Below are 23,615 nucleotides of genomic sequence, written 5' to 3'. Positions count from 1 at the left end.
GCATTATCTTGCGTGACAAATAGTAGAACAAGCAGACGCAATCACCCATTGTTAACTGTTTAGGTGTGTACTGACTTGTCTCCTCCTTCCTTTATGTTGACTCACCTACTTAATAATTTGTCTACTTACTAGTTTTTTCTTATCAAAGAAAATTAGCCACTAGTTTTTCTCTGGGGTCGAACTTCACATCTTCCTACTCCTATATAAACCCTTGCAGCAAGCCCCTGTCTAACACAAGCTCTCATCCCATCTGTGCGGGAGGATTAGAGAGGGCATCCAAGAAACAGCAAAGTAGCAGTACAAACATACTTGCAGCTAAGCTAAGACGGATCATGGCGATCACAACTGCTAGTGCCAGCCCGGCCATGCAGGAAGCAGCAAAGACGCCAAGCGCCTCGCCGCCCCGCGCCACGGCCGCCTCGCCGGCTCGCTACCGGCCTTCACCGCTGGTCATATTCAGCGCCTGCCTCGTCCTCATCGGCTCCAGCGGGCCGCTCCTGCTGCGGGTCTACTTCGTCCACGGCGGGCAACGCCTGTGGCTCTCCGCGCTGGTCCAGATCTCCGGCTGGCCGCTCCTCCTCCCGCCCCTGTGCGTCTCCATCTTCCGCGGCCGCCGCCACGGCATCGTCAACCTCCTCCTCCCGCCTCGCCTCGTTGGCGCGGCCGTCGTGCTAGGCAGCTTGTACGCCGTGTCGTGCTTCGTGTATGCGATGGGGTCGCAGGCGCTGCCGCTGTCCACGTCGTCCTTGCTACTGGCGACGCAGCTCGCCTTCACCGCCGTGTTCGCGTTCCTCTTCGTCGGGCTCCGCTTCACGCCCTTCTCTGCCAACGCCGTCCTGCTGCTCACCATCGGTCCCGCGGTGCTCGGCGTCGGTCCCGGGTCCGGGAAGCCGGCGGGCGAGCCATCCAAGACGTACTGGACCGGGTTCGGCGAGGCCATCGCGGCGGCCGCGCTCGCCGGGCTCGTGCTGCCGCTCGTTGAGGTCGCCATGGAGCGGTTTGGGCGGCGGAGGGGACCAGCCGCGAGCGCGCCGCCACCCTACTCCACGGTGATGCAGATGCAGGCCATGATGGGCCTCGCCGGCACGATGGTGTGCCTGCTCGGCATGGCCATCAAGAGCGACTTCAACGCGCTGCCGATCGAGGCGGCGGCATTCGGGCTCGGCGAGACCAAGTACTACCTAGTGCTCGTATGGGGTGCCGTGGCGTGGCAGCTGCTCAACCTGGGCGTCGTGGGGCTCGTCACTTGCGCCTCTTCGCTCCTCGCCGGCATCATGGTCGCCGTCCTCCTGCCGCTCTCCGAGGTCCTCGCCGTCATCTTCCTCCACGAGAAGTTCGACGGGCCAAAGGGCATCGCGCTGGTGCTCTGCCTCTGGGGCTTTGCCTCCTACATGTATGGCGAGAAGGTCCAGCAGAAGAAGGCGGCGGCGCAGAAGAACCAGCTGCTGCAGCAGCAGATGGCGAGGAAAACCGGAGACCTCGAGCTGGCTAACCCTTGAAGACCGGCAAATTCTGTCTATGGAGTATGGGGGTGGTGTAGTAATTATTTTTCTAATTTCAAAAGTACAGGACATATAAGAATAGAGTAACAAGCATTTCGTAAGACATTGTTTCATTCTAGGAAACACAGAGAAATCAAGTGCTACGTACCATTGAGTTAATAAAAAACATACTATTCAGAAATGTTCACTTCTTGCACTGAGTACAGTACAACATGGGTATTACTGCTTCTACATGAAAAAATGTTAAAGGAGGTCTTTTATTGACTTTTGTTTTGCGAGAAGATCAGGCATATTATAAAGATATAACGGAAATACAAGGCAACTCAAACATAATAAAAATTACGTCGAGGTCCATGGACCATCAAACAAACATTGCGACCGTTAGAATGAGCCGCCGATGCGCCGCTGCCGCCACTCCCATACCAAAGCCAGCCTGACCCTGTCGATGGCAACCGGAAAATCTTTATGCACGTGCCCCTAAGACCAGCGTCCCAGAGCTGTAGTCATCGTCGTTGAATCCTTGAATTGATCTGAAAAATCTGACACCAAATATCGTTGTTGTCTATGCACGACAAGAAACCCTAACCTCGCCGCCCCGAGGAGCCGGTAGAAATCTATGCCGGAGTTCGGTCTAATTCGTCCCAACTCCCAATGAATGAACCTGAGGAGGGCCGGAGTCCGGAAGACCAACTCAAAGAAGAAACACCGCCATCTGTCCAAACTCCTCCCCATCAAGGACTAAAATCATACCTATCTACAAGCCGGAGCTTTTATTGACTTAAAACAGGGTTTCAAAAGACTATGCAAACATCTCATTGTAAAGATAGGTTACAAAAGATGCAGAAGTTAATTTTTCTATAAAGAGATGGCAGAAATTATGGGAGGGAAAAGATGGCAAGCGTGATGTCGACTTCTCCGTGCAAAGAAACAATGAGTATACTAGCGTCGCAAAAAACAAAAATGAGTACACCTGCGATGAGAAATGATATTCTACCAGCACGGGCCCTGCACGGATCCACTGTCCATTGTTGCTTTTAATTTTTTTTTGCGAATAATTGTTGCTTTTAAATTTATCCTTCATTTTCTGGTTAGAAATTTTTGTTTGGTTCAAGAATGTCACATTATGTTTTTTTCTTGTTTCCAAGTGTAAGATGATGCTTCGTCGTGTAATGTTGTGTACCAAGAAATTCGATCTGAAAGAAGTGCAAGCTTATTTGTTTCTTTTTTCGAATATGAAGATATCCCCAGGCCTCTGCATCAGAACGTTGTATGCGGCCATCTTATTAAACAGTGCCATCCAAAACAAAGTCTGCAGTTCAGTGCAAGCTTATTTATTACTCATTCCGTCTCATAATATAAGACGCTTTCGCAGGACGCGTATTTTTGTCTTTGGGAGTAAATTGCATGTACCATTTGGGTCTTTTGAAACCCTGTTTACAGGCCCGTGTTTGTCAAATAGGGTCTTTTATTGTCTTTTATTGACCTCCGTTTCATACCTATCTACAGGCCCGCGTTTGTCAAAATGCTTAAGTTTGTCACCTGCAAATTGCATGTACCATTTGGGTCTGACCATGAACGCGTCTATTTTTTTATTTTAGAAATCCATTTTTGGTACGCAGGATCATGTGCTCCCTAGAGCCAAATTGAACATCTGGTTTTTGCAAGTTTTCTTAGCTTGCAAAAAGCTTCTTATATTATGAGACGGAGGGAGTAGTACACAATAAGTGTATATGATACACTTGGAAACAAGAAAAAAACTGAAACATTTTGTAACGCTGAAAATGGGGCAAATTTTGCCAACAACCGAAAAACATATTGAATCTCAAAGTAATGATGGGCACTGGATGCATGCCATGTATATCCCCTTGCATGGTAGAAAAATAATTCCAAGACTTGAAAAACCACTAGACAATGGCCTTGAAGTCTCATGTGCGTATTAGTTGCCTCGAAATAGTAGTGTTATGTTGACATACCATAGCAGTGAAAGATCGAAGTAACAATACTTATCCATTATAATTTACAAACCAGCCCGAGAAAGTGTAGTGGTGTTCATTTCTACCCATGTGCTCTTCGAAATGCGGTCAAAATAGGCGAGGGCGGAAGGGGCGGCCGTATGGATGGTAGCTCCATTGCTGGTTACGTGTGGGAGAAAGAGGCTGGACTTGAACCTTTCCCCCGCGTGAGTGGTTGCGAATAAAGGCCGCTTCATATCAACGCCCTTAGCCTACACCTATGCAAGTTGGCGGGCTTGATTTGAAGTGCGCTTCATGAATTTTGCAAGCCAGGGGGTGTATGATGACTCTGTTGGAGTGGTCTTTCGGACTAAAATCGATATATGGATGGTTATTATGTCGATCGCTTTAATAGTTAAGCATTGTTATAGTTTCCCGGTCTTGTAGTGGAGGCATTGTTTTTAGAGTTAAAGTTTACTCGCTCCATTCCAAAATAGTATCTCTCTTATTTTGGAACCGAGGGAGTAGTACTTTCCGAGCCGGTGCACGCTAATTCCCGCACGAGCATGACAGGCCGGTAGTACACACCTTAGCGACTCGGTAATTCCAGTCAAAGTTCTAACTAGTTAATCTATAAACAATTGGTATAGACACATTATTAGGGTGATCTTACACATGTCAAATTGTCCGAAGAAATTTCCGCGAAAGAAATAATTTTCTGAAGAATGGTTAGCCGCAGCCTCTCAACATTTTTGTCCTTTTTATAGGTGGATTCGCTTCCTCCTTGATCTTTGAAGTTTGAATATCTATCCGATCGATCATGCATTACTATATATACGCTGCTACATTTCGTACGACGAACAACTCGGCTGCTAAGCAAAATAATCCTGGGAGAAGACTTCCTGGATCGGATGATAAGATCTCGCGGGTCCTAACCACCTGCACCATCGATGACCCCGAGAGAAAGAATGTTGTGTCAATGGAGTAATGGACCGAGTCGATTTTCTCGCAGTAGGTGAATGTGTTTTCAGCGCTTTGATCAATGAGAATCCAGCGGAACACGCGCAGACTGGAAAGTGAAAGAACGTCACTGCTGCATCGATCGTTTTCCGAACTTGCTGCTACCAATTTCACGTGCGGCAACGACGGATTCCAAAAACTCGCTCTGTCTTTATTGGGTACCTTTATATTTTATTAGGTAGAACTTTGACCATCTGTAAAACTAACAAAATATAAATTATATGATATAAAAAATATATTATTGTGTTTGTATTGGAAAAGGTTTTCGACAATATACTTTTTGTGGCATATAGTTTGTATTTTATTAGTTAAATTTTTGATCAAACTTTAACCCAAACTAAGATGGGGTCTAATAAATTTGGACGGAGGTAGTAACTTGCTTGAGCTGCGAAGTATATACTGCTGTCAGACGCACGTTGAGATAGCGAAAGGACAGTTTCAATCTCTGCTTATCCACAAGGGTGACCCATTTAAACAAATTTATTAGATGCAATTTGAGAGACCCCGTTCAACTTAGAAAAAAAATATAGATCAGATCAAATCAAAAAGAAGTAGAATGGCAACATGCATGTACCAGAAAGAGGGTAGATTAGTGAGTAGTGACTGAACAAATTAAACGAAGGTGCCAAACCCTTCAAGAAAACAAGGCACGTGCGTTCCAATGACTCGGTCCTGCCGCTTCTCGTTCGTCTAACTGAACAATCATCATTCATATCTACTTACATCACGCGTATGGAGTATGTATTAGACAAGCTTTTGTTTTTTCGAAAGAAAAAAAAGCTTTTGTTGTCCTCCCTCCATCCATATATATAGAGCCTAATGCATTTTTTGAAATTACCTTTGACTATCGATAAAATTAATAGTATATGAGATATATAATGTGAAAATTATCTCATTGAAAGCTCCTTTCAGGTACAAATTTGATCAGATGCTTTGTGTAACTTGCATGTCATGTGGTCAAAGTTTTTTTTTTTTTGCGAATACATGTGGTCAAAGTTAGCCTAAAAAAAAACATTAGGTCCTATATAGATGGATAAAGGGAGTACCTAGGCTAGGGTTAGTATTCTAGTGGAGCCGACGTGGACTAGACCGATAATACGTGGTGGTTGGTTATGGACGCGGAAACGGAATGCTTACTGGAAAATAGTCAAATTATAGGTCCAGCTAACTGTTTTGCTCACGTGCATGCAAGTTGCTCCTGCGCGTCCTGGTCAATGAAACAAGAGTCGTCCTTTACTCGGTCGTGAGCCGTGCCAGTGTTGACACCAAATGAAATTGTTCAGACTAATTCATGCAGGATTCGAACAGTTTCATGGGAGTTCATAATTGTATTACCTCTATCCCGAAATTACTTGATTTAAATTTGTCTAGGTACGAATGTATTTAACACTAGTAATCCGGGACGGAGGGAGTATGGAAGAGGCATGTAGTACCTTGTAATTAATGTACATTTTTTTGGGCATGAAACTAGGGACCTTTATTACTTAAGTAGCATACGGTTACAATCTGCCCGGAGGCATAGATCAAGAAGTACCTTGTAATTAATGTACCTATGAGTTGTGACTTATGACTGAATGCTGAAATCAGGAAACGTTTATACGTCAAACAGTTTTGCTTCATAATTTTATATTTTCTGCCAATTCAATTCAACCAGCAAAATAGGACAAATATTTTATTATGTTGCAAGAAAAAAAGGTGTTCTTCATCTTCGTTGTCCTCCTCCACCGCCCTCTTACCCTGACCCGCCCTCCTGTCTCCGGCCAGCCCTGGTGAGGCCTTGCTGGGGACGCCATGGCCGGCCGTGTTGCCGCAGCAGCATCACCTTCATTTCTCAAAAACTCGACTCAACCTTGTGCCATTTTTAGATGACTTGGAGCCAATCACTACAGGAATAACCCTAATTGCCGAGTATAAAAAATATTCCGCGAATGGCAAAAAATTTGATCGTCAAAATCACTATTAGTGACGTGATGCTAAAAATGTGCAATCTGAAACTGGTGGAGGCAGTATGAGAACCGCTATAGTGTAGCCTCCAAATGGCATCTGCCTCGTGCGATCCACCTGCTAATGGGAAGTTGTTTTTCCAGTCTCCGTTCCATCTCCGCCATGAGGTGGGGACCACGTGAAGTTTTTTCGTGCCGTACAGTTTGAAAATTTGACCCCGAGCCGTTAAATATAGAGGCTGAGAGAGCAAACATGGAGGAATCTACATAATACACGCGATAACGACTTGTATGACGACATCTAGTTTTTTTTTTTGTGTGTATGTCTTATGACGGTTATTGCGAAGTTTTTTTTTAGTGATTCTGCTCTTACAAATAGCAAACAACGAAACACGCACGAAAAATATGTACTGCAGATGAATGCAACAACTGGAGGAGGACACACACTGCCATTATTTGCAGCGCTCCGGGACAAATATATCTTGAGTTCAGAAGACATAGACCGAAGAGCTCGTTAACTGTTACGTGTGTACTTCTTCCCTCCTTCCTTCATGTTTGACTCACCTACTTACTAATTTTTTAGTTAATTAGTTCTTCTATATAAACCCTCCAACCCTGTCATATTACTCCACACAAGCTCATCACCATCTGGAGCATCGAAAAACCAGGAGCCTCCAAACCAAACTCGTAAGCGAAAGGAGCATTCCGAGCTCAGCTTCATGGCAACCATAGCTGCTAGTGCCAGTCCAGCCATGCAAGAAGCAGCAAAGACGCCGAGCGCATCGCCGCCCCGCATCATGGCCGCCTCGACGGCCTCGCCGGCTCGTTACCGGCCTTCGCTTCTGGTCATATTCAGTGCCTGCCTCGTCCTGATCGGCGCCGGCGGGCCGCTCTTGCTCCGCGTCTACTTCGTCCACGGCGGGCAACGCCTGTGGCTCTCCGCGCTGCTCCAGATCTCCGGCTGGCCACTCCTCCTCCCGCCCCTGTGCGTCTCCCTCTTCCGCGGCCGCCGCCACGGCATCGCCAACCTCCTCCTCCCGCTTCGCCTCGTCGGCGCGGCCGCCGTGCTTGGCAGTTTGTACGCTGTGTCGTGTTTCGTGTACGCGATGGGGTCGCAGGCGCTGCCGCTGTCCACGTCGTCGCTGCTGCTGGCGACGCAGCTTGCCTTCACGGCCGTGTTCGCGTTCCTCTTCGTTGGGCTCCGCTTCACGCCCTTCTCAGCCAACGCCGTCATGCTGCTCATCATCGGCCCGGCAGTGCTCGGTGTCGGGCCTGGGTCTGGGAAGCCGGCTGGCGAGCCATCCAAGACGTACTGGACCGGGTTCTGCGAGGGCATCGCTGCAGCGGCGCTCGCCGGGCTCGTGCTGCCGCTCGTTGAGGTCGCCATGGAGCGATACGGGCGCCGGACGGGACCCGCCGCGAGGATACCGCCTCCCTACTCCACGGTCATGCAGATGTAGGCCGTGATGGGCGCCGCTGGCACGATGGTGTGCCTGCTCGGTATGGCCATTAAGAGCGACTTCGGGGTGCTGCGGAGCGAGGCGGCGACGTTCGGGCTCGGCGAGACCAACTACTACCTGGTGCTCGTGTGGGACGCCGTGTCGTGGCAGCTGCTCAACCTGGGCATCATGGGGCTCATCACCTGCGCCTCCTCGCTCCTCGCCGGCATCATGATCGCCGTCCTCCTGCCGCTCTCCGAGATCCTCGCCGTCCTCTTCCTCCACGAGAAGTTCGACGGGCCAAAGGGCATCGCGCTCGTGCTGTCCCTATGGGGCTTCGCCTCCTACATGTACGGCGAAAAGGTCCAGCAGAAGAAGGCGGCGGCGCAGAAGAACCAGCTGCTGCAGCAGCAGATGGCGAGGAAAACCGGAGACCTGGAGCTGGCTACCCCTTGAAGACCGGCAAATTCTCTACGCGTGTAGTGTAGTAATTTTTTTTAAAAATTCAGAAGTACAGGACATACAAGAGTAGAGTAAGACATTTGTTTCATTCTAGGTAGCACAGAGAAAATCAAGTGCTACCATCGAGTTAATAAAAAGCATACTATTCTGAAATGTTCACTTCTTGCAATGAGTATACTACAATATGGATATTTGCTGCGTCTTCATGTTAAGGAGAGCTTTTATTAACTTTTTTTTGGGAAGCTTTTATTGACTTCAAACGGGGTTTCAAAAGAATATACAAACATCTCATTCGAAAAGATGGCAGAAGTTAGAGCATCTACAGCCGGACATGGCAAATCCGTCCCCTCAAACACCCGTGGACACGTCCGGGCGTGTCCGCGGGCACTGACCAGGCACTTCTAAAAAAATACAATTCACATCCGGACATCTCAATTATCATATCTCAAATCCATACAAACTCATGCAACTAAGTCGATGCACACGCATCGTCCGGCTACTCCATCACACTACACTAAACATGCCATCGAACTACCAAAATTTGGCATGTTTGGCTATGGTGGAGTTTCATCCACGGCTCCCCTTGCCCTTCCTAACACCCTTGCCATCCTTCTCGCGGAAGTACCGGTCAAAGACGCAGTATGTATCGAGCAGGATCTGCTCGTCGCCGGAGCTGTCCTCCTCCTCCTCCTCCTTCAGTGGCAGTCTGCCCATGGCACGGACCGTCCGATTCTGCTCTCGGGCGAGGGCGCGCGTCTTCCTTCGCTGTCGTTTCTTCACAATGCGGGCCGCCCGCGCCACCACATCAGCCGCCTCTGTTGCCACCATTTCAGCTGCGATACGGGCCTCGGTGGCCCTTATGCTCTCCCTCCCACGGTGGGCCGCCCGTTCCCGGTGGGACTCATACTCTGCCCGACCGGTGATGGTGAATGACAGGTGTTCCGGCCTGGACTGCGAGAATCCAGCACCAGAGGACCCTAGCGCCCGGTGAACCAACGCTATGGCGTCGCGACGGACGGATCCGTCTGTCAGCCGCGCGCTGTCCTCCTGGGAGCGGCAGAGTGCAATGCAGAGTGCCATTGCCTCCTCCAACCCACACAGGATGACACCCCAATCGACGGATCCGGACTGGTCGGAGTCTGATCCGCTGCCTGCCATGGCGGAGAAGTCCAGCAACCGACGGAGGTGAGCTCGGGTGGCGGAGGGTAGTGGAGGGGACTGGAGTGTTTGCTCCAGCGAGAGGACGGGGACGAATATAAGTGCAGTTGAGTGGGCCAACATGGGCCGGGTCCGACGTGACGGGCGTGCCCAGGCGCCCCCATATCCACCCCATATTTGGGTTGGATATGGAGGGTGCCAGTCAGCCCGGGCTTTTGAGGGCCGTTTGAGGGGCCCGTCTAGGTCAAATCGTGATCGGGCAGTGACCGGGCGACCCGCCCGGACGTATGAGGCGGGTTTGAGAGGTCCGGTTGTAGATGCTCTTAATGGATCGAAAAGGTAACAAACGTCATGTTGAGTACACTACCCGTCGCACAGTATCGGAACAGGGCGCTATCCCAACGACCAAACATATGACGACAGCCCCTGTCGGCCTACTCCGAGCTATGCCGACAGCCAGGGCCAGGCCATCGGGCTATCCTTAGGTATGCTGACGGGCCCTGTCGGCATAGAGAAGCCATCGGCCTAGCTCTGAGTACGCCTACAGCTGCCAACGACATACCAGGGCCGTCAGCATAGCTGTGGGCCCGACGACCCCGTGGCAGAGTAGCAGAGACGAGTGGCCGTGGCTTTGCCGTCGACATATTATCTGGCCGACGTCATTGATACGCCTCCAACGTATCTATAATTTTTGATTGTTCCATGCTGTTATATTATCATTCTTGGATGTTTTACAATCATTTTATATCATTTGTTGGTACTAACCTATTGACATAGTGTCCAATACCAGTTGCTGTTTTCTGCATGTTTTTTACATCATAGGAAATCAATATCAACCGGAGTCCAAACGCAACGGAACTCGCGGAGGATTTTTTATGGGCCAGACGAAAGCCAATGGGCCAATGAAGCACATGAGGGGCTGCGCGAGGGGAGCAGCACCCACCAGGGCTCGCCAGGAGGCCCAGGCGCGTCCTGGGGGGTTGTGCCCACCTCTGGTGCCCCCTGAACCGACTCTTTGCTCTATAAATACCACAATATTCCAAAAACCCTAGGGGAGTCGACGAAATATTGATCCAGCTGTCGCAGAGTCCAGAACCACCAGATCCAATCTAGACACCATCATGGAGGGGTTCACCACTTCCATTGGTGCCTCTCCTATGATGCGTGAGCAGTTCTTTGTAGACCTACGGGTCCGTAATTAGTAGCTAGACAGCTTCCTCTCTCTCTCTCTCTCTCTCTCTCTTTATTATCAATACAATGGTCTCTTGGAGATCCATATGATGTAAGTCTTTTTGGCGGTGTGTTTGTTGGGATCCAATGAACTTTGAGTTTATGACCAGATCTATGTTTTTATCCATGAAAGTTATTTGAGTCTTCTTTGATCTCTAATATGCATGATTGCTTATAGACTCGTATTTATTCTCCAATATTTGGGTTTTGTTTGGCCAACTTGATCTATTTATTTTGCAATGGGAAGAGGTGCTTTGTAGTGGGTGCGATCTTACGGTGCTTGATCCCAGTGACAGAAGGGGAACCAACACATATGTATCATTGTTACTAAGGATAACAAGATGAGATCTATATCTTCCGCAATAGATAAACGTATCTCGTCTACATCATGTCATCGTTCTTATTGCATTACTCCATTTTCTCAAGAACTTAATACGCTAGATGCATGCTGGATAGCGGTCGATGTGTGGAGTAATAGTAGTAGATGCAGGCAAGAGTCGGTCTACAAATCTTGGACATGATGCCTATATAATGATCATTGTCTGGATATTGTCATGATTATTTCAAGTTCTATCAATTGCCCAACAGTAATTGTTTTCCCACCGTTTGCTATTTTTCTCGAGAGAAGCCACTAGTGAAACATACGGCCCCCGGGTCTTCATCATATTTGCCTTTGCGATCTATTTTTCCTTGCATTTATTTTCAGATCTATTAAACCAAAAATACAAAAATACCTTACTGCAATTTATTTGTTCCGCGATCTATTTATCCAATCGACAACTTTTATCTCATGTTATTTGCCTATCTTGAGGCGACGTACCTGAAAGGGATTGACAACCCCTTTAACACGTCGGGTTGCGAGTATTTGTTATTTGTGTACAGGTGCTATTTACGTGGTGTGAGGAGGTTCTCCTACTGGTTTGATAACCTTGGTCTCATCACCGAGGGAAATACCTACCATCGCTATACTGCATCATCCCTTCCTCTTTGGGGAAATACCGACGTAGTTCTAGCAGACATCAAAAGGAATTTCTGGCGCCGTTACGGGGAGGATCTTCAACATCAACCAGGTTCCTAATCACAAATCTCATCTCCTCGCAATTTACATTATTTTCCATTTGCTTCTCTTTTTCCTCTCCCCCACTTCACAAAAAATTGCCGTTTTATTCACCCTCTTTTTCGTTTCGCCGTTTTCTCGTCAGATCTGTTTTTCATGTGCAATCTTGTTTATCACTTTGCGCTGTAATGGATTTCTCTTCTTCTATTGCTTGCACCCCTGTGAACGAGGTTCTCAACTTTAAACAAAGGGGAGGAGAGAATTTAAAATATGCTTGGTATAGGATTTGCAATGCTCATAATAGATCTATCTGTAAGCAATCTACTGTTGTTCTTCTTTGTTGTTTTTATGTGGGCATCACCACTTGGTATAGACTCATTCTTGATACGATTACTGGTGGGAATTTCTTGACGTGTCCTTCTCTTGATGATTTTAATGCTCTGGGAAATTTAGTGGGCTCACCACCACTCGTGATCAATGAAACAATATTGACTCTTGAGCATGTTGTGGAAAGACTAGATGCTATTGAAAAGAAAATGCTTACCGTAGATCATATTGAAAATTTGGATAGAAAAATGCAAAGTTATGCTACTAAACTTGGGTCAAAAGCGGGATATGTTTTTAAGTTGCTAAAAGAAAAAGGAACTATAATTCATGAAAGAATTGAAGAGAGCCCATCTAGAATTGATAAACTAGAAGAAATTTTTTCTAATCTAGGTATGGCTTTTGCTTCCGCCAAAACTCCCGTGAAAATCAGTAAGACTGCTCAAGCCACTAAAAACAAAGGTGCAACTTCTAGCAATGACACAGGAGACCTTAAAATGATTAGTATTTACCCGAATTTTGTTGAAGCTATATGAAATCCTATTGATAAGAATGAATTCCTCAACTTTATGCCTAAAAGTTTTGCTCTTTTGCTTGCTAATTCTTCAAACAAATCTGGTTATGTGATTAAAGAATTGGACAACAAAGAGGACAAAACTTAGATCCTACGCGTTATGCCTAGCTAGGGGCGTAAAACGATAGCGCTTGTTGGGAGGCAACCCAATGAATAAAATTTATTTTTGCTTTTTGCTTTCTGTTCTTGTGTGTTAGCACAATTATGCTACTGTTATGATTGTGTTTTTTGTGTTTTAATTAGTGTTTGTGCCAAGCAAGACCTTTGGGAAGACTTGGGTGAAATTTTATTTGATCTTGCTAAAAAACAGAAACTTTTCACTCACGAGATTCGTTGTCATTTTTTTTACAGAAGAGTGCTTTTAAGTTGATTCTTTTTGCAGAGGATTAATAGACAAATTCCCCACGTCCACCAATTTATTTCATAATTGTTGGAGTTTCAGAAGTATTCGAAATACTCAAATTTCTACAGACTGTTCTGTTTTTGACAGATTCTATTTTCTTTGCGTTGTGTACTTGCTTTGATGATTCTATGGTTTTCTTTGATGATTTTTGCCATAGAAAAGTTGGAATACAGTAGATATAATACAAAAACAAAATAAGAATAGGTTTGCTATTGTACTTATAGTAGTGGTTTGGTTTCTTATACTAACGTATCACACGAAGGTTTTGTTTGAGTTTTGTGTGATTGAAGTTTTCAAGTTTTGGGTTATCTTACGATGGATGAAGGAATAAAGATAGGAAAAAGGCTAAGCTTGGGGATGCCTGAGGCACCCCAAGATAATATTCAAAGAAGTATCAAGCAACTAAGCTTGGGGATGCCCCCGAGTGGCATCCCTGCTTTCTTCTAACAACCATCGGTATTTTACTTGAAACTATATTTTTATTCGTCACATAATATGAGTTTTTCTTGGAGCGTCTTGTATGATATGAGTCTTTGCTTGTTTTGCTTTGTTTTTTAAGTGTTGAATCCTTGCTGGACACACCCTTTAAGAGAGCCAAAAAAATTATGCTGCGCTTGCTCCTATGCTTCACTTAAATATTTAGAGACATGGACTTGCTCTAGTACTTCACTCATATCTTTTTGAGCACGGTGTGCTTTGTTAATTTTGAAGAAATTCTCTCATGCTTCACTTAGATTTATTTGGGAGTTCGATTTTTTTAATAAATTCTCTCTTGCTTCACTTAGATTATTTTGAGAGAAATCACAAAATTTATGCTCATGATCTTCACTTATATTTGTTTGAGCTTATCAAAAGTAACATGTGAAATATAGTCCCAAAGTGATAGATATCCAAGGAGGATATAATAAAAAACTTTCATGAAGATCATTGGACATGTAATGGTTTTGAGATATGACGATATGATATGTGAGTCATGTTGATGAGTAATTGTGCTATAGTAAGAATATTGATGTTAAGGTTTGTGATTCCCTATGCAAGCATGAAAGTCAATAGTTATGCAATGAAATTTATATCCTACATATGGTGCATGATTATGTGTTACTTATGCTTAATGCTTGGGTATGAGATTTTTTGCTTTTTGGTTGGTCGCTTCTCAATCTTTTTGCTAGCCTTCATTTTTCACTAAGTATGATCCCGACTTGTGCATCCAAAACCCTTTAAACAAGTTTTGCCATATGTGTCCACTATACCTACCTATATGCGGTATTTCCATGGCGTTCTCAGCAAATTTGCATGTGCCATACCTAATGTTCAAAATAAATTTCTCTTTTGTGTGCTCTACTACTCGCAAGGCAGTAAAGGGTAGCCAATATTTTCCATGTAGTTGTGTTATTCTCATGATGAGTGTTTATTCACTTGTCATTGCACGAGAGTACGACAAAGGTATTAGGGATGCCAAGTCCCGAAATGAATAAATGAATTTACTTCATGTTGTCAAATAATAAATTCCTTGGAAAGTGTTGGTATGGAGGGCACTCGTGGATGCGGCTAGCCATGGAAAGTGAAAGTTATGGTGGAAAAAGGAATACACTTTATTTTATGTTTGGGAACCGCCTATGATGTATCTAGCATGGAAAGTGTTGGAATGCTCCAAGTCCTTTTCGTTGGTAGGAAAAGTATGCCTCTCAAAATAATTTTATCTCTCAATTTAAGCTTTGAGCTCTGGCACCTCTATAAATCCCTACTTACCTCCGCGAAGGGCCTTTCTTTTATTTATGCAATTTTTATTTTGAATTTGAGTCTCCATCTTCTCTTATAAAGCACCAACTAAGGGGTACTATGATCGTATTTGAGCATTGGGTGTAGCTAATATACGAGTGTGTTTCATGAATGGATCAATGTTTGAGCATGATGGGCTAGGGATAACTTGCTTTAGTGTTTATATTTTGAAAGACATGGTTGCTTGTTGTTATGCTTGAGTATTAAAGTCTTCATGTCAAAACTATAATATTGCTTTGAATCCTATAAAAGTCCATATGTCCATGCTATAAAGAAAAGAATGTGATGAACATGTTAGGCAACATTCCACATCAAAAATTCTGTTTTTATCAGTTACCTACTCGAGGACGACCAGGAATTAAGCTTGGGGATGCTGATACATCTCCAATGTATCTATAATTTTTGTTTGTTCCATGCTGTTATATTATCATTTTTGGATATTTACAATCATTTTATACTCATTTTATATCATTTTTGGTACTAACTATTGACATAGTGCCCAGTGCCAGCTGTTGTTTTCTGCATGTTTTTTACATCGTAGGAAATGAATATCAAATGGAGTCCAAATGCAACGGAACTCCTGGAGGATTTTTGGGCCATAAGAAAGCCAATGGGCCAAGGAATCACCTGAGGTGCTGCTCAAGGGGAGCAGCACCCACCAGGGCGCGCCAGGAGGCCCAGGCGCGTCCTCGAGGGTTGTTCCCACCTCGGGTGCCCCCTGAACCGACTCTTTGCTCTATATATACCCCAATATTCCAGAAACCCTAGGGGAGTCGATGAAATATTGATCTAGCCGCCACAGAGTCCAGAACCACCAGATCCAATCTAGACACTATCGTGGAGGGGTTCACCACTTCCATTGGTGCCTCTCCTATGATGCGTGAGTAGTTCTTTGTAAACCTACGGGTCCATAGTTAGTAGCTAGATGGATACCTCTCTCTTTTGATTATCAATACAATGGTCTCTTGGAGATCCATATGATGTAAGTCTTTTTGGCGGTGTGTTTGTTGGGATCTGATGAACTTTGAGTTTATGATCAGATCTATGTTTTTATCCATGAAAGTTATTTGAGTCTTTTTGATCTCTTATATGCATGATTGCTTATAGCCTCGTATTTCTTCTCCAATATTTGGGTTTTGTTTGGCCAACTTGATTTATTTATCTTGCAATGGGAAGAGATGCTTTGTAGTGGGTTCGATCTTATGGTGCTTGATCCTAGTGACAGAAGGGGAACCAACACGTATGTATCGTTGCTACTAAGGATAACAAGATGAGATCTATATCTGCCGCAATAGATAAACGGATTTCGTCTACATCATGTCATCGTTCTTATTGCATTACTCCATTTTCTCAAGAACTTAATACACTAGATGCATGATGGATAGCAGTCGATGTGTGGAGTAATAGTAGTAGATGCAGGCATGAGTCGGTCTACTAATCTTGGACGTGATGCCTATATAATGATCATTGCCTGGATATTGTCATGATTATTTGAAGTTCTATCAATTGCCTAACAGTAATTTTTTTCCCACCGTTTGCTATTTTTCTCGAGAGAAGCCACTAGTGAAAACTACGCCCCCCGGGTCTCTTTTCATCATATTTGCCTTTGCGGTCTATTTTTCCTTGCATTTATTTTTAGATCTATTAGACCAAAAATACAAAAATACCTTGCTGCAATTTATTTATTCCGCGATCTATTTATCCAATCTACAACTTTTATCTCAAGTTATTGCCTATGTTGAGGTGACGTACCCGAAAGGGATTGACAACCCCTTTAACACGTCGAATTGCGAGTATTTGTTATTTGTGTGCAGGTGTTGTTTACGTCGTGTGAGTAGGTTCTCCTACTGGTTCGATAACCTTGTCCTCATCACTGAGGGAAATACCTACCGTCGCTATACTGCATCATCCCTTCCTCTTTGGGGAAATACCGACGTAGTTCTAGCAGACATCAGTCATCAATCCAAGGCGCACGCCACATCACCGATCCGAGGCACACCGACCAGCTACCATGCCGCAGCTATGCCGACGGTTGTGCCGTCGGCATAGCTCTGGTCCACGCCAGTGATCTGAGGCGCCTGCCACGTCACCGATCCGCGGTGCGCCGACCAGCCAACTAGATATGCCGACGGCTGTGCCGTCGACATAGTTATATTTTTTATTTTAGTTTTCGTATAATTTTTTTAGTGTTTCTTATGTATTATTATTTGATTAACTTACATGTAGAATGTGTAAATATAAACATACATACGTTATTTATCGATTTGGTGAATTTCTTTCCATAGATTATGAATATATATGTAGTTTGTATTTTTTTGAGTACGTTAATAATGTGACCTCATGTTCTTTTGAATAAAGGTCCTTATACTTTATTTAAGTCGAAAATAGCTATGCTGACAGAAGTGATGTGGCGGTTGCAAACGCCCGACACGCATCTCCGGAGTGTGACCCGCTCACGTCTGGGGTGTGCCCCCTCACGAACGGCGCCGCCGCCAACACCTGGAGGGGGGAACAGCCGCGTCGGGTCTATATGGAGGGGACTGTGCTCCCAAGTGTTCCTATGGGCAGACCTATCACAACCGGGTGGAAAGGTCAAAGCCCTTCTGGGGAAGTCAAAGGGCTAGATCTCATGGTCAACCGCTCTAGGGTTAGTTGGGACGGGGGCCCTGGTGGGGTAGCAATGCCATCAGAGCGTCGAACCGGGCCCTCATACATGTCGTACAGTGTGGTGGCATGTCAGAAGAGGTAGCACCCGTCTCCGGGGTATGCCCCCATCACGGACGGCGCCCCCGCCGGCACCTCGAGGAGGGAAACGGCCGCGTCGGGTCTACATGGAGGGGATCTTGGCCGTGGGTTTGGCCCGGATGTTGCTCCCAAGTGTTCCTATGGGCTGACCTAACACAACCGGGTGGATAGGTCCACTCGTCAATGCCTGTGTGGCAAAAGTTAAAGGGTTAGATCTCGTGTTCAACCGCTCCATGGTTAGTTGGGACGGGGGCCCTGGGGGGGGGGTAGCAAAGCCGGAGCATCGCACCGGGTCCTCATACATGCCGTAAGGTGTGGTGGCATGTCTGAAGAGGCGGCACACATCTCTAGGGTTTGGCCCCCCTCACAAACGGCGCCGCCGCTGGCACCTCGAGGGGGGAAACAACCGCCTCGGGTCTACATGGAGGGGATCTTGCTACGGGTTTGGCTTGGATGTTGCTCCCAAGTGTTCCTATGCGCTGACCTAACACAACCGGGTGGAGAGGTCCACTGGTCAAAGCCCATACGGGGAAAGTCAAAGGGCTAGATCTCGTGGTCAACCTCTCCAGGGTTAGGCAGGACGGGGGCCCTGGGGGTAGCAATGCCACCAGAGTGTCGCACCGGGCCCTCATACATGCCTTAAGTTGCGGCGGCATGTCTGAAGAGGCGTCACGCGGCTCCGGGGTATGGGCCCCTCACGGACGGAGATGGCACGGTAGTAAACGTTCTGCGGTGACAGTGCGGCGTGAATATTATTGAACACTCGGAGTGAAATAAAATAATGAGTTTTTTACACAACGTGGGCACATGTTCTACAAGACTGATTGTAATTTTTCATAATATTTGGTGATGCAGAAGTATCTAAACACTTCCCTCTGTGCGGATTGCTCTTCGCGTGTCTACGATAGTGGTCGGCGGCCTCCGGGGGCTAGCATGCTGCCAAATCTTGCGTAGGCGGCCTCTCACAAGTCTGGAAGTATTGTGGCGATTGCAAACACCTAACACGCGTCTCCGGGGTGTGGCCCCCCTCATGGACGGCGCCACCGCCGGCACCTGGAGAGGGGAAACGGCCGCATTGTGTACACGGAGGGGATCTTGTTGTGGGTTTGGACTGGATGTTACTCCCAAGTGTTCCTATGGGCTGACCTAACACAACCGGGTGGAGAGTTCGACTGGTCAAAGGCCATCCGACAAAAGTCAAAGGGTTAGATCTCGTGGTCAACTGCTCTAGGGTTAGTTGGGACGGGGTCCTGGGGGTAGCAATGCCACTGGAGCATCGTACCAGGCCCTCATACATGCCATAAGGTGTGGTGGCATGTCTGAAGAGGCGGCACGCGTCTCCGAGGTGTGCCCCCCTCACGGAAGGGCCGCCGATGGCACCTGAAGGGGAGAAACGGCCGCGTCAGGTCTACACGGAGGGGATCTTGCTATGGTTTTGGCCCGGAGGTTGCTCCCAAGTGTTCCTATGGGCTGACCTAACACAACCGGGTGGAGAGGTCCACTGGTCAAAGCCCGTACGGGGAAAGTCAAAGAGCTAGATCTTGTGGTCAACCACTCCAGGGTTAGGCAGGACGAGGGCCCTGGGGATAGCAATGCCGCCAGAGCATTGCACCGGGCCTTCATACATGCCTTAAAGTGTGGTTGCATGTCTGAAGAGGCGGCACGTGGCTTCGGGGTGTGGCCACCCTTGATAACCCGCAAGTATAGGCGATCGCAATAGTTTTCGAGGGTAGGTATTCAACCCAAATTTATTTATCCGACACAAGGGGAGCCAAAGAATATTCTCAAGTATTAGGAGTTGAGTTGTCAATTCAACCACACCTGGATAACTTAGTATCTGCAGCAAAGTATTTAGTAGCAAAGTAGTATGGAAGTAACGGTAATGATAGCAAAAGTAAGAGTAGCAGTTTTGTAGTAATTGTAACAGTGGCAACGACAAAGTAAATAAGCAAAGCACAATATGTGAAAAGCTCGTAGGCATTGGATCAGTGATGGATAATTATGTCAGATGCGATTCCTCATGTAATAGTTACAACATAGGGTGACGCAGGACTAGCTCCAGTTCAGCAATGTAATGTAGGCATGTACTCTGAATATAGTCATACGTGCTTATGGAAAAGAACTTGCATGACATCTTTTGTCCTACCCTCCCGTGGCAGCGGGGTCCTAATGGAAACTAAGGGATATTAAGGCCTCCTTTTAATAGAGAACCGGACCAAAGCATTAACATTTAGTGAATACATGAACTCCTCAAACTATGGTCATCACCGGTAAGTATCCCGATTATTGTCACTTCGGGGTTAACGGATCATAACACATAATAGGTGACTATAGACTTGCAAGATAGGATCAAGAACTCACATATATTCATGAAAACATAATAGGTTCAGATCTGAAATCATGGCACTCGGGCCCTAGTGACAAGCATTAAGCATAGCAAAGTCATAGCAACATCAATCTCAGAACATAGTGGATACTAGGGATCAAACCCTAACAAAACTAACTTAATTACATGGTAAATCTCATCCAACCCATCACCTATCCAGCAAGCCTACGATGAAATTACTCACGCACAGCGGTGAGCATCATGAAATTGCTCATGGAGGATGGTTGATGATGACGACGACGACGGATTCCCCTCTCCGGAGCCCCGAACGGACTCCAGATCAGCCCTCCCGAGAGGTTTTAGGGCTTGGCGGCGGCTCCGTATCGTAAAACGCGATGAATCCTTCTTCACTTATTTTTTTTCTCCACGAAAGCAAATATATTGGAGTTGAGGTCAGTGGACGTCCAGGGGGCCTAAGAGGCAGGGGGCGCGCTCTAGGGGAGGGGGCGCGCCCCCACCCTCGTGACCAGTGTGTGGGCCCCCTGACGTTAATTCTTTCGCCAGTAATTTTTATTAATTCTGAAAAGTGCCTCCGTGGATTTTCAGGTCATTCCGAGAACTTTTATTTCTGCACAAAAATAACACCATGGCAGTTCTGCTGAAAACAGCGTCAATCCGGGTTAGTTCCATTCAAATCATGCAAGTTAGAGTCCAAAACAAGGGCAAAAGTGTTTAGAAAAGTAGATATGATAGAGACGTATCAACTCCCCCAAGCTTAAACCTTTGCTTGTCCTCAAGCAATTCAGTTGATAGACTAAAAGTGATAAAGAAAAACTTTTACAAACTCTATTTGCTCTTGTTGTCGTAAATATGTAAAGCTAGCATTCAAGTTTTCAGCAAAGATTATGACTAACCACATTCACAATAACACTTAGGTCTCATGTTTACTCATATCAATGGCATAATAAACTAGCAAGTAATAATAATAAAACTGGGATGACAACACTTTCTCAAAACGATCATAATATGATATAACAAGATGGTATCTCGCTAGCTCTTTCTGAGACCGCAAAACATAAATGCAGAGCACCTTTAAAGATCGAGGACTGACTAAACATTGTAATTCATGGTAAAAGAGATCCAGTCATAGTCATACCCAATACAAACTAATAGTAATGCATGCAAATGGCAGTGGTGCTCTCCAGCGGGTGCTTTTTAATAAGAGGGTGATGACTCAACATAAAAGTAAATAGATAGGCCCTTTGTAGAGGGAAGCAGGGATTTGTAGAGGTGCCAGAGCTCGATTTTGAAAATAGAGATAATAGCATTTTGAGCGGTATACTTTCACTGTCAACATAACAACTATGAGATCTCGATATCTTCCATGCTACATACATTATAGGCGGTTCCCAAACAGAATGGTAAAGTTTTATACTCCCCCTCCACCAACAAGCATCAATCCATGGCTTGCCTGAAACAACGGGTGCCTCCAACTAACAACAAGTTTTATACTCCCCCTCCACCAAGTTTTATACTCCCCCTCCACCAACAAGCATCAATCCTGGGGGGGTTTTGTTTAATTATTTTGATTTGATTTGAGCATGGGACTGGGCATCCTAGTGACCAGCCATTTTCTCGTGAATGAGGAGCGGAGTCCACTCCTCTTTAGAATAACCCGCCTAGCATGGAAGATAGAGACAACCCTAGTTGATACATGAGCTATTCGAGCAAACAAAACATAATTTCATTTGAAGGTTTGGAGTTTGGCACATACAAATTTACTTGGAACGGCAGGTAGATACCGCATATAGGAAGGTATGGTGGACTCATATGGAATAACTTTGGGGTTTATGGAGTTTGGATGCACAAGCAGTATTCCCGCTTAGTACAAGTGAAGGCTAGAAAAAGACTGGGAAGCGACCAACTGAGAGAGCGACAACAGTCATGAACATGCATTAAAATTAATAGACACTGAGTGCAAGCATGAGTAGGATATAATCCACCATGAACATAAATATCGTGAAGGCTATGTTGATTTTGTTTCAACTACATGCGTGAACATGTGCCAAGTCGACTCACTCAATTCATTCAAAGGAGGATACCAACCTATTATACCACATCACAACCATTGTAATATCATGTTGGCACGCAAGGTAAACCATTATAAGTCATAGCTAATTAAGCATGGCATAAGAAACTATAATCTCTAATTGTCATTGCAAACATGTTTATTCATAATAGGCTGAATCAAGAACGGTTAGCTAATCATATTTACAAAAATAAGAGAGGTCGAGTTCATACCAGCTCCTCTTATCCCAATCATTTCATCATATATCATCATCATTGCCTTTCACTTGCACGACCGAATGGTGTGGATAAAAATAATAGTGCATGCATTGGACTAAGCTGGAATCTGCAAGCATTCATTTCAAGAGAGAAGACAAAGTGATACGGTCTCTTAGTTAAAGTAAATCAATTATGCATATGAGAGCCACTTAGACATTTTCATTATGGTCTTCTTCTCTCGACCCCCAAAGGAAAGAAAAGAAATAAAACTATTGACACGGGAAAGCTCCCAACAAGAAAAAGAAGAACGAGAAATCTTTTTGAGTTTTTCTTTTAGTTATTACTACTACAGGCATGGAAATTAAACTAACTAAGTTTTTGTTTTTTCTTAAGGTTTATCTGACACACAAGAAGAAAGCAGGAAAATAAATTAAACTAGCATGGATAGTACAATGAAAGAGTATGAGCACCAACACTAGAATGAGTGTGTGAACATGAATGTAAATTCGGTGAGGAATACATACTCCCCCAAGCTTAGGATTTTGGCCTAAGTTGGTCTATGGCCATGGGTCAGAGCTACTCCCTCCAGTGTACTGCGATGCATCATCTGGGTACCAATGGCTGGCAAACTCCTCCGGATTCCACTGATAAAAGGATGGTCGATAAGGGTCAAGTTGTGGTTCCGACTCAGGCTCTGGGGCTGATGTCTGCCCTTGGTAAGCACGAGCGACCTCCGATAAGACGAGAAACGTGCCTGTATATAAATCAAACAAAGAGGGTGCAGGTAGGATAATAGTTTCACTATGTTTCTTATGATATCTCAAATTATACTTAAGCATATTCTCATCATTTGCAACAATAAACTCATGTGCTACCATGCTCTTGTAATCTAGAAAGGTAGGGGGTAGCAGTTTTTCTTCTTCCTCATAGTGCCTAATAGGTATCTCGAAGTGTTTAGCAAGGCGTGCGACATAGATACCTCCAAAAATGGGGCCCTTAGTACGGTTCATGCTTAATCGTCTAGCAATAATAGCGCCCATATTAAAAGTGTTATCACAAAAAAAGCATGGAACAAAATGATAATATCAGGAATAATAAGGTTTCCACAGTTTCCGCGACCAATCAAGCATCGGCTAGCAAATATTGCAAAGTAATGTAAAATAGGAGAATGTATGCTAGTTATTCGTGCATCGGAAACTTTCCTCGTTTCCCCTACGGTGATAGTGTCAATAAATCCTTCCACACCTTTATGATGTGGTTCCTCTAAGCTGCCCCTGAAGGGTATCTTGCATACTGTGCAAAATTCAAATAGTGACATCTCCCTATCAACATCATATAAATTAAACTCTACTGAAGGAGGTGACTTCTTAGGATAAAAGTAGAAGTTTTGCACAAAAGTATTGGTGAGTAAGAGA

The 23,615-nt window shown here is 45.3% G+C and overlaps 3 protein-coding genes across 3 annotated transcripts; all 3 read left to right on the top strand.

Annotated features, from left to right (window-relative positions):
- The first annotated feature begins 245 nt into the window (after positions 1–245).
- LOC123089306 (purine permease 3) lies at positions 246–1,733 on the top strand. Its single transcript, XM_044511018.1, has one exon. The coding sequence runs from the start codon at positions 333–335 to the stop codon at positions 1,497–1,499; it is 1,167 nt and encodes a 388-aa protein (XP_044366953.1). The 5' UTR covers positions 246–332; the 3' UTR covers positions 1,500–1,733.
- A 5,324-nt stretch (positions 1,734–7,057) lies between these two features.
- LOC123089304 (purine permease 3-like) lies at positions 7,058–7,877 on the top strand. Its single transcript, XM_044511016.1, has one exon. It carries the CDS (start codon positions 7,137–7,139, stop codon positions 7,875–7,877), a length of 741 nt encoding a protein of 246 aa, XP_044366951.1. The 5' UTR covers positions 7,058–7,136.
- A 6-nt stretch (positions 7,878–7,883) lies between these two features.
- LOC123089305 (purine permease 3-like) lies at positions 7,884–8,323 on the top strand. Its single transcript, XM_044511017.1, has one exon. The coding sequence runs from the start codon at positions 7,884–7,886 to the stop codon at positions 8,310–8,312; it is 429 nt and encodes a 142-aa protein (XP_044366952.1). The 3' UTR covers positions 8,313–8,323.
- The last annotated feature ends 15,292 nt before the right edge of the window (positions 8,324–23,615 follow it).

This window comes from Triticum aestivum, chromosome 4B (assembly GCF_018294505.1).
Source record: "Triticum aestivum cultivar Chinese Spring chromosome 4B, IWGSC CS RefSeq v2.1, whole genome shotgun sequence".
In the NCBI taxonomy this organism is placed as follows: Eukaryota; Viridiplantae; Streptophyta; class Magnoliopsida; order Poales; family Poaceae; genus Triticum; species Triticum aestivum.
Note: the sequence above shows the minus strand (reverse complement) of the source record. Positions and strands in the feature narration are given on the sequence as shown.